At 31.8% G+C, this 12,708-nt stretch overlaps 1 protein-coding gene across 13 annotated transcripts in view; it reads left to right on the forward strand.

Moving 5' to 3' along the window:
* Patronin (patronin) overlaps nucleotides 1-12,708 on the forward strand; it is a 50,569-nt gene that overhangs the window by 9,299 nt on the left and 28,562 nt on the right. For all 13 annotated transcript variants that reach the window (XM_064220700.1, XM_064220696.1, XM_064220705.1 and 10 more), the window contains exon 2: nucleotides 9,724-9,819. In XM_064220700.1, coding sequence (XP_064076770.1) covers nucleotides 9,724-9,819 — 96 coding nt within the window. The remainder of the gene's footprint in view (nucleotides 1-9,723; nucleotides 9,820-12,708) is intronic.

The following is a 12,708-nucleotide window of genomic DNA, read 5'->3' on the forward strand; positions in this document are numbered from 1 at the left end:
TTCTTTTTTTTTTTAATTGTACGAAGAACCTTATTTCAAAATTACTATGAATGTTTGAATGCCCTTTGCAATTGTAATTTTGCTTTCAGATCAGCTTATGTATCTACTGAAATTAAAAAACGCGAATAAAATGCGGCTTACAATTTAATAACTGAATTTTAAAGGGCAATATTTATATTTAAAATTTAAATTTTATTTGAAGATTATTTTTTAGTTCGCTAAAGTGTTGATTTAAGAACTTTGGAATGCAGTATGTTTAAGAAATCAAGCTAAGAAAGCAAAAGATTGAGCTTGAGCAAGTCTCGCCAAGCCCATATTCCGTGTAAAATTAAATGTTCAAATAGCACCGGAGGCAATTGTGCGACGCAACCTCCGTGGGAAATCTTGAAAACGAGCTGCATGCATAAGTAACTAAACTGACGCAAAATTGCTTATAGGTTTTCTGCAGAATACTGATACCTCGCCATTTCAATCGCATTTGCATAAATCCTTCAGTGCCTCAAGTGTGAAAAAAGTCAAGTAAAATTGATTGTACCTCACTTATCACATCGTTCCATTTTAAGCGATTCACTTTCTCCAAATAATAATCTTCGATCAGACCAAGTCGATCTTATTATTTAAAGAAATTACAGTAAGTTGTCAAGAGGACCATCATAACTACTAATACCGGTTCAATGTTAGGGTACCAAAGATTACTGACTTTCTCATTGAATTCAGTCTTCGTTCAATGAACTTTTAGAGTAAATAGTGCCTTATCATGTTGAAGATAACCTCTGTCTGTCAGAAAAATATGATTTTTGTGTATAGCGAGTATAGAATCGTTTTGGTTTTAAATAGGTTAAAAAATTCAACAACAATTAAGTTTACTTTATTAGCTTCTGAAATTCCATATATTTGTCCAATGACTATTTAGGTATTTTAATTTAAGTGCAAATAGATAATGTAATTTTACACTTCGTCAGCTTCAGGTGTCATTGGAGTTACATAAACGAAAGGAGCGCTATTTGCTTTGGCATCTACGATGTCACGAATGTAAATATCATTTCTTCTTTTTCTAATGTTCGTTTATTTGATTACATTTAATTTAAAAAATGCAATATAATCATATCAAATATATTTACTTATGGCCGAGCTCAATAACCTCTCTTACCCACTTTCTTGAATGCTAAAATATTTTTTAACGTCTAAAATCATACTACTTAATAAAACATCGATGAAATTAAAATATACAATTTAATCGAAAAAGTTTATTAGTACTACTAAAATATCTGTCGTATTAGTTTTACTTGTGATGTAATCGTCAGTTTTTTTTGTTTACAAGCCATCAGCTTCGCCCACCGTATTGATCGGCAGTCCATCGGTACCTATAATTGCGGTTACGAAATATTTATATTGGTGGTCGCCCGGCGATACGTTCGCACGACTAAAAATCATCTCTCACTTTCACCAAGATCGTGTCTACAGCTTCCAACTGGGTCGCACGGTAGATGGTAGATATCTGAAACGAACAAAATGAATGGCTGCTAATGATACACATGTTGCTTGGCACTGTTGTTTTATCGATTATATTACGTGAAATTTAAAAATCCAACGGAGAAAGTACTAGAAACTTTAATCGGTCATGGCTTGATAAGCTTATCAGATATTTTGAGTTATTTTGAAGACAGACGTTACAATCTTAATCTCTGATAGCTGATATCAATATTATATATGTAAATTTTTCAAAATCTATTCTTTGTATTGAACACAAGTATTTTTTTTAATGTAGACCGTATTTTGCTAATGCTTTTAAATCAATTATTAAATGAAAGTCTATTTTTAAATTAAAATAATGCGCCGAGTTGGAGTTTAAATTTACAGTACCATAAAAGTGATCTTTCGAGTCAGCGTGGGTTTAATATTTATAGTTGTAGTTTGTTATGACTTCATCGTTTCTGTTATGTTGACGTTTTTCGATTCAATTTGTTTGTATATGTTATTTGAATTCATTAACTCCGATAATTAAATGTGATGTCAGTATATTTTGTCATAATATGCTAAATTTAAAACTCGTTTTGGATTGAATTGAGGTTTACGGTCTTCGGATGACTCAGGTTGAAACTAATCATCTCACTTCCTGCATTGTAGAGTTAATTGTACTATCATTAGTTCCACCAACTGCGAAAGTTGTTAGGTTTGCTTGGATTTTGCTGATCTGGCCTTGAATTTTATGTGGTTTGATTTATAAAAATGATCAAATTTCAAGTTATTTCTGTTACCTCAAAACATTTTTTTACACGAAAGTAGCCGTTGTGAAGTATAATTAAATTTACTTCATCAAATCCCATTGTTCTTTGAACCCAAAAATAAAATTGGTCTGCAGCAAAATCCCAATCAGTCTTGCAAGATACGTTTAAATTGGACGTGTTTTGAATTATGGGAGTGAATTGTAATGTCGAAGATCAAGTAGAGATCTCTTTCGCTGTATCGGCGCTGGCTCGTCTGCCATATATGGGGCGAAACGTAACTTGCATGTATTGTATTTTTTGTTCAGATTTATAAACCTGTTAGAGATTTTGAACTTCAGTTTTTTTTAAGTATTTACGCATCTTCCAATTGTACGAATTCAAGGTCGCAATTAATCGATATTTACTTTTGTTTATTTTTTTTGCGTGTATTTTTTGTACATCGAGACAAAAAATATTGATGGACAGACTTCGTTAAAATATTTTTTCAATGAGGTTTCCAATAAGTTTACATAATACATAGTATGTTACAGCTTTAAATAACAAAATATTACTAATGATGATCAAATATATTATTAATATGGTATTCTTAATGTGTAATTATATTAACTTATACAATACTTTTTAAAAAAAAAAGGTTTTTTAATGTAAATCTGTGATTACTTTCTTTCCTTTTTTACATTCGATTACCGGCTTCTGCGTTACTTTCACTTTTTCTTAAATGTGAATGTTTTTATAAACCACATTAGTGACACATAAATTAATTTAAAAATTCATATTATTTTATAATGCAAGGTAACATAACGATTCCTAGTTTATTTAAATATACGTATATGCCGTATATCGTACATCTGAATGTGATTTGTTTCTATTCATAAATTATTATAAATTTAAATGATCTTTGATTTGATACTTTTGTAGTTTATTCTAACGGCTTCAAACATTTAAGGCGCTCCTTAGAATAGATTTCACTTGTAATATGTATGATGGATACGTCAAAAATATTATGTATTAATAATTAATAGATTCTTTAAAATTAAACCAAGTTAGCTGAGTTATTCGGTTCCCGCAGTTTGGGTTATCCAGGAAGTAAAAGCATCTCTCTTAAGTTGCACAAGTAATTTGTATCAAGACGTGCCTGGAGGCGGCGTGGGCGCACGACCTCAGAGCTCGCGTGGGCTGCAGGTGGCAACGCACCTTTCGACTTCCACGCATCGACCGCTTCGAACGATCCGAATTGCCGATAATGACTTCTGGACTCGATTGTCTCGGGATCCATGACCTCTCTGTGGATTATGATTGTACTTTTTTATATCGTAGCGAATTATATTTAACTAAAGCGTGGCCTGCAATTACGTTCGCATAGATTGGATATTAGTTACCGGTAGTAGGGTTTAATACAGGTCCGTCTGAGTGAGTAACACCCACTCACTGATTATTCTGTTCTTGTATGAAGGGTGAGTGAGCCAGTCTAATCACAGGAACGAGTAACAGCATCTTACATTTCGTGGTTGGAGGCATATTGACGGTGTAAAAAATAGTTTATACGTGTACGGGGAAAGATGCAAACTTTATTATAATCGTTGAAAACATTGAAATTGTATTTTTAACCTCTTTAAAAAAAGGAGGTTCGACGTGTGCTATATTCGACGAGTGATATGTTCGATGGTATATTTTTTCTTTTTATATATATTTAAATTTTCTAGATTTGAATAATTTAATTAAAAACAAGTAAAAATATCAAAATACATTATTAGACTATAATTGTGACTGTAATTGTGACTATAATTGTGATCTGACGACCTCCGTGGTCGAGTAGTGTGTACACCGGTTTTCATGGGTACGCCACTCCGAGGTCCTGGGTTCGATTCCCGGCCGAGTCGATGTAGAAAAAGTTCATTGGTTTTCTATGTTGTCTTGGGTCTGGGTGTTCGTGGTACCGTCGTTACTTCTAATTTTCCATAACACAAGTGATTTAGCTACTTACATTGGGATCAGAGTAATGTATGTGATTTTGTCCGATATTTATTTATTTATTTATTAATTGTATGGTTTTGTTTAATGTGTCCTTAACGTCGTAACTGATGTCGAAATTTTTATATTTTCTTTATCGAAATCAGTCGGTTATATATTAAGTTTATTGTACAAAATATATTCAACGGATTGGCGTTTACTATAGACAGCTTAGTAGTACCAACATATAGTCTTTTATTAAACAACCCTATTATTGTATGATTTACTATTTAAAGCATTGTCTATTAAAAGTTATCTTTTAAAGTACTCCCTGTTGTGTTTTAAATTAGTATTTTTAAATGTAGGTAAAATGGTTTATCTATTCAATTTTATATATTATATATAGATCAGTATATATCCAATTGTCGTCGACTTAGCGATGAGTAGAATTACAAACGAGTATATAGGCTTAATTGTTTGATTACATTAGTAATAACGTCAGTCACAATTCATCCTTCTAATTCCTGCGTAAATGAAATACCATATTAAGATATTAAATTGAATATGTCTGTATAGGTTGGGTCACTTAATGCAGGAAACGGTTTTCTTTATATGGTAAAGTTATTTGATACCATCGCAAGCGGTTGTTTATATTCTTTGTTCGTTGGTCAGTGCAAGTCTTTTGTTTTAGTCAAGGGAACAATAGTATGTTTTGCGGTGGTTTCGATGCACACAGACTTGTCACCCCCCAAGGGTTTTCGCTTAAATAGAATTACAGCAGATGTTCTTTTATTTAAATGACCGAAAGTTTGTGTAAACGTTACAGTTTCATTCTTCGTTTTATTTGAATCCCGGAAATAAGTAAGTTTTTGTAGACAAATAATTAATAAATACAATATAATTGATATATTAATTATTACAATATAAATTATTAATATAGGAAGCTCTCCGAACTGGTTAAATTATTTCGTTTTGTTGTTATTATAAGAGAGTTCATTTTTAAATAAATAGTAACTAAAATAACAGCTAATCTAACAGCTAAATAATAACAGCTACTCTACAAAGCCGGAGACGGCATCACACGGGTAACATTCGAGTATATATAAAACCTCACATTGATGGATAATACCTCAGCTAAGGACGGTATAGAATAGAAATGTACCTACAAATATTCATTTTTATGTATTAAGAACAACGAGATTATATTTTCATTAATTTTCTTATTGCATATTTCATTGACATTTTAGTGAGAGAGTGAAATTCGAATGTCGGACATGCCGCTAATTATCAAGCAATTAACTAGTACGAATTCGGTGTAGAGAGTGGCCTAAACGCTCTACTTCTCATATGTTATAACACGCGGGTTGAAAGTTATCGAGATTCATTTCTTTTAAGTGATATTTACTTCACTATACGATTAAAAAAAATCATTAAATTTCAATAGTTTATTAAATAATATTCTTATTCGTATCTTTGTATAAGGTAATGTTTAGACCTATATAGCGTCAAGGCATTGCTTATACATTTTGGACATTTGACTGGAAATCCTCTAACTACGATAAGTTAAATAAATGTAGTCATCGTTTTTGAGATAAAATGAATGCGTAGCGACAAAAACCCAGTAGTATTTTTTTTATTCATTTAAAGTTATAAATTTATCAGTTATATTATAAGCGCTATTGCGTAAAAGTGTAAAGGTATTGTCTAAACTTATTTCCCCTTAATTATTATATTATTTAAGCTACTTTAGATAAGAACTTGGTACGATAAATTAGCTTTCACCGAGCGTGACAATAATTTAAATATTATTATCGATTAAGTTTGAATAGAAAAATTGAACCAGATTTCTCGGCCCCAATAGTCAACACCGTTACTATTTGTTAATTAAAAAAAAAAAAAAAGCATTATTCTGTTATCTCAAGAGTATTAAAAACTTTTTGTTGTTAAGTTTGATCGATATGATTTCTTCCGGCAACTGATTTTATAGACTGTAGCGTCAGTTGTTTATGATGTTCGCCTTTGATCGAGAACATCCAAGTGGTTTCCTATTCGGGAGTGTCTACAACTGACTATTTTTATCTCGCTTGGCATGCGACGGCACGCGTCCGACCTTAGCTTTTGATTTGATTAGTGCCTATTCATATTTTGATAAATAAATTGATATATTTACACATGACTATCTAATACGATGCAACTGATACACGTGTATTCGGTGCATTAACAATATAATTTGTATGGATTATTTAAATGACGTCATTTCAATCACTAATTGTTTATTATTAACACTATCACTGTAGCAAATTTAATGATGACGTCAACATTTTAGACGTAATTGAAACAAAGCTGATTTTCATATTAATATTTTGCTCTATTAAACTTTATACAAACATATAAGTATGAATACTTACGTATTATTAAACAAGTTTAACGAACTTTATCAGTGTAAACGTTCTTTATAATAATTTACTCGTAGTAATTGTTGATCGAGTTGAAAACTAGAACTTATATATAATCCTTTATCTCCATCATTACCTCGTCAGAGGGTGAAAAATGTCTAAAATAGTCAAAATAGTCTACGGTCCGTCCTTGAGGTTCAAGCTCGCTTCGTAACAAATTTGATCAGAATCATTTCAGTGGTTTACCCGTCAGCGTAACAGACACACATAGATTCAGTCACTTTCGCATTTATAATATTAGTACAGATTATTTGATACTAAAAACACCATAGAGTTTGTAAATATCAATATTTGTTTAACAATTTAGACGAATGATATACTTTTCTAAATAGCAAGATATTCGTGATTTTTTTATATAGGTACTCAACTTTAAATATGCGATTCGTCGATGATTATATTATGTAGGTATTTAATTTGATAAATAATGATTCAGATGTTAGCTATTTATTTGATTATAAAAGGCTGATTCCGAAGTTATATGCGATTATGAAACAATGCATTATAAAATGATTATATTAATGGAAACACGTAATTCATTGATGTCAAATACTCATGTATTTGACATGAATGAATGCAATCACTATAAATACAAGTATTAAAGGAAAGACAATAATATGGTATACTAGTTTTTGTCCGCAGATACGTTCGCGTTTTAGGGGTTAGTTGTCAAGTACATATTTTCATTTAACAAAATATCTTTATAAGTTATAGCCGTTGTGTTGTTCTGATGTATAAGTTATAATATTGTAAAGTTTCATTAAAATCAATTCTGAAGTTTTTGTTTGGAAGAGTATCAAACATCCATACACACAAACTTTCGCCTTTATAATATTAGTATGGATGTTTTGTCATTTTTGTAAATTATTTATTCGCTAGTAAATATTTTAACTTTATAATAAAGGGTAAAATTAATTAAAAATGTTTATTTATTAACGGGATTATTAATAAAAATAAATGAAAGTATTACTTTCACTAGTGACAATGTGGCTCATTATTCGATAAGCGCGATCGAAGTTGTGACTCGAAATTATTTAGCCTTATATGCAATCAACAGTATTACCTCACATCTGTGTATTCGAATAGTTAATACGAAATATTTAATATTGATGCAGGTTTCATTATTAGAGGAGTACCTGACTACATAGATCTTTCAATATATAATTATAAATTAAAGTGGATTGAATACGTTGTATGGCCATTAGTTTAAATGAAAAGCTATCAACATAATAGCCGATGCGAACCCAGAGCAGTCCCTATGTCGAGTAAAGTTTATATCTAAGCATTTATTGTAGATAGTGGACTAGTGTGAAATGAATAAATCAATCGTTGTCACACTATTAAGAATATATTTGGTATTATCATTATCATTCCATATCCACGATAGTTATCGCTTAGTTTTTGTCGTCTAACATCTTTCCGGTACACGTCGTTCTACTCTACGCTTTCAGAATAGTTCTTCAAACATAAACTTTGCGAAACCAACAATAGCGACTTAAATTAACTTAGATCATTCGACTTAATTTGATTACTTTACCTATTGATGGTAAAATATTAATATCATCAATCTTCAAACATTAACGTAATTACAGGTACAAGAGACATAAGACCTTAAGATCCTAGTATGATTGTCTATGAGCGTTATAGCATGGCAAGTGGCACGTTGCCATCAGGTAGCATATTTGCAATCTGCCTTACAAAAATAAATAAATAAATACAAGATTCTTGTGCAAATTAATTTCGCATTGTCTACGAGTGAAATCAGCCATTCAATTCATATTTAATGTGACATACGTATTTGCTGACCTTTTTGTTACCAGCTGTTCTGCTTCAGTAGTCGATTATAAACTTATATATGTATTGTATTTTGAAATACTATTCAATATTGAAAAGTCTTTAAATTCATATATAAACTCTTAAATGAATCTTATACAGATGACTGCAACGATATTATGTGGTTATGCAATTTGTCTCTGCATATTTCTAATCTTTGAACCATATGTATAAAATACTTTTGTTTATTGATTAAAATTTTAAAATATTTTTTGTAAAATCCTACATTCGAAGGAGTTATAAATAAGGGACAAGCTTATGTAGATGATAAAAAACTTAGTATTCGTTGATTTATATGCAACACGTATAAGGTTAATAATAATTTTACTGTAGGGAAAGATTTAACAGTGGCTTACTTTGCACAAACTAACCCACCCAGTAACGTTGGTTAACCGCACTTACATCTATATTCATGGTAATTAAGCAACTGTTGGAACTGTAGGTAAACAACAGTCTGCAGGGCCCTTACAACGATAAGAAAGATATACGTTTCATATAACTGACACACGCATTCAATTAAGGCCCATCAAGTGATCAATTCGTGCACAATAAGCGGACGTTACCATACGGCTCTTAATAATAAATTATCACCAATGACAGCCGTTCCGATCACTATCAACTTGTCACATAACCTTCGTCTAAAATAAACTATGTTTGAAACGCGAGAAAACTGACCGCTCATAAACAGTCAGTATTCGAAACGTCATAGCGATTTAAGAAATGTTTCATATGTCCCTTCGAAATCTTATGGCGTTGAATACAATAAAATTCTAAATAGCTAAATGATATATAGCACCATCGGCCACCAATCAATATGACGCCAGGTTTTATTCGTTCTTATTGAAAAAAAAATTGGAGAAATATTTTGAGTGTTTAGGCTTCGCGACAGTTACTCCAATAGCTGGCATAATCAAGTGAGGATTTAAGGAATTCCGAAAGATAGCTCTTATTATGCTGGTCATGAACGGCCAATGTTGTCAGAGCTACAGTCATATCCACATATATATATTTTGTAATTTTCACATTATAGTTGCATGAGGAAATAGGAATATTAATAATGGCGTAAACATTAACGACATGCATAATTAATTCTCTCTCCATACTTTACAAGAATAAAATCTAGAATAGCTGATCAGCAGCTATAGTTAACATATTCACAAAAGTCAGTTTAAAATGCAAAGTGAACTAAAAAAACCACACAAAACCTTTTTGTATTGTGTTTTATAAATCATACAGTAGATGTGTTTTTCTTGTTTCAGTCAAAGCAGCGAGCGTCGATAAAATGGCTGTTGTCGAAGGCATTCAACAACCGGGTACCGGAGAATCTTCAGGAGCCATTCTACAGGGATCATGAGGTGAGTTTATATCGCATTAAGTAAGCGAAAATATTTTCACGCGGTTAGACGAACGTTAATATAGAAAATATTTCAATTTACGACAGTCTCAAGGGTGTTACTGACGATGTATTTCTTATAAGTAGTGTAAGTATTCAATGGTGTTTCTATAGTTTTCTTAAAATAACCCAGGATGGGAGGCAACTGTAGAATAAAAATATTAAAAAAAGGTTTGTATTGAAGGACAAGCCTATAATTTTTTTTGTTTTATTCTCTTCCCAGGTCAACAATTGTAGTGCAGAGCAGTTGCTCTGAATAACATATGACGTTGTCTTTGTCACAAACACTAAACATTATAGTTTATAGGCTAATCAAATATTTGGAGAGAAGGAAGTATCCTATTATAAACATTAGCAATAAAATTATTATTTTTCTATAAATATCTAAATCTGTCATTGGTCAGGAGGAAATCATCATTTATAAGGTTCAATGACCTACGACTAAATATTCACACGTGTAACATTTCTATTGTATTTCATTACTCGTATGGAAGTTTAGTTGTAGTCTTCGAATGATTCGCTGTTTAATATTCTCAAAGGATTTCAAAACTATCAGAACTTCAAACGCTCTAAAGGGATATCATAAAACAAAAAATCAACGTAACATTTTGTTTGATTAAAAATTTAGTTGTCCTAATTATATTTACAAGAATATTGCTAAGCAGAGCCATGCTGGTCCAGAGGCTATAATGTGTCAAACTTAAACAAAGATTGCGGCTTCAAATCCATCACTGAGTTTTCATGTCTTTAATTTGAATGTACAATTTATCTTATGTTTGATGAATCACGGAAAACTTCGTGATAAAATCGGTGTTTCGGATGAAATTCAGTCACATGCGTATCATACACGTGTTGAAGTAACGTGGTATCTTCTCCAGAGAGGAGGATTTTGTCGCATTGAGACGCATACAGACAGTTTCTTGAATGTTCGCTTTCCGGTAACTTCAAGATAACTATAGGGATGTGACAAACGTGCTCTAGCAAACGGATGCGAACGCGACACGGAATCGTAAAGCGAAATGAATACGTCTATGCTGCAGAGATTACATGGAAAGGATACACTTTGGGAAAATCGATGTAAAGTTTTGAGGAAGATATAAAATACAGGAAAACACATTTTTTTTTTTTGTAATTCTGACATAAAAATCTCACTGCACCTTTTAAGTAGACTACTCATCACTACTTGTATAAACGACGTGGAATTGGTATTTGAAAGCCTCACGACAGTGCCTCCTTAAAACAGCCCCCTTGATAAATTCACACCTGCTTTTATGTTAAATTTGTAGTGAGAAGGCTGACTAATTTAATGACAGGTAGGAGGCTCTCTGTCATCACACTAAGGTACCCATGCCTAATAATTAAAAAGCTGTTAGCTGTTTAGTGGTGCAATAACTACCCAGTCATATGTTCACAGCTTACAATAATGTTTACATTACACGTAATTTGTTACAAGCTTTTATTTAACTTCGCATGTTTGAGTGTGTTGGTCAAATCTTGGAACTGAATTTTAAACCAGTTCGACCCAACCGAATGAGCTAAAATTCTGCACGTACAACATAAAACGAGTACCCTTTTTTGTACAAGTATCAAGTAAAAGCTTGTTTGTTTTTCTTTTTAAATTATTTGTTATGAAAACTAAATTAAAAAAAAAGGTCGGTACTGAGCGAGTAGCTACTGATTGAATACCTGCTTCAACTGACACGGTCTCTACCAACAGAGTAAGTAGGCTATGGAGGTTAGATTATCGATTTTGAACTCTATTTACACATCAAGTTATATAATAATCTTTTTATGTAACGTATGTTTACATACTTAACCAGTACATAGCAATATCGTAATGTTTTATTTATAGACCCAATATCTCATTCGACTTTAGACACGATAATATCAAGTGTATACTTCTCACGAGTAAAACATCAAAGAATGTTGATATCGTAGTGAGAAGGTAAATTAAATTCATTTACTAAAAAAAATAATTACATCTTTAAAAATATATCAATAAATATAATTGATAACGAATAACGTAACCAAGAGAGCAGTTTTTCTATCTATATATATCTATATTTCAGTTTCCGATTCTATTTCGATGCGACTTCCAACTATTCTTCAGAGAAATAAACCTCAGCTGAATCGTAATGTTCCCGATTCTACTCCGATCCAACTTCATCTAAATAAAATATATAAACTGCTTATATCCGATTATTCGACCAACGTTTTTTAATCTCCTACGTTTTCAACAAATTTAATTAGTATTTTTTCTGAACTGAATTCCTACAAAAACTTCTGAAGCTTCCAGATATTTTTTGCTGCCGAGAATATGTTCTTTGTCTTTGTTCTAAAGAATTTTCTTATGGAGTTATATTGCTGTCTGTACTAAGAACGAAAAATAGATCATTGCGAACACTTTGAGGGAAACTGCACTGTTATAGGCGATTAATGTCCTAGGAAATGTTAAGGGTGATTAGCCAAAGTAACAACAGATGGGTCAATCGTCAAAGCAGACACACACCAAGGAGACTTTGCGCGACTTCGTCTTTTATAGCATATAAGTTATTCTACACCAAATAGTAATTCTTGGTATTGCTGTGTTTCGGTTTTATACGGTGTGATTACATACACCGGAGAGATCCATCAAGATCCCGTGTGACATTTTGTGTCTGATGACAAAGGTGACTTAAAATTAGACCACATAATTATTTTCTCGTTTACCTTTTATAGAAAAAAAACTGCTGTTCAGTAAAATGTTGACCCAGTTTAAAAGTTGTACCTTGCTGAGATTAAAAACTATCGAGTAATTCGCGTGTTACGAACACGGGTTTATAGTAGGACAACGGTATACAGAAATGTCATT

This window comes from Vanessa tameamea, chromosome 4, assembly GCF_037043105.1.
Source record: "Vanessa tameamea isolate UH-Manoa-2023 chromosome 4, ilVanTame1 primary haplotype, whole genome shotgun sequence".
NCBI classification, from domain to species: Eukaryota; Metazoa; Arthropoda; class Insecta; order Lepidoptera; family Nymphalidae; genus Vanessa; species Vanessa tameamea.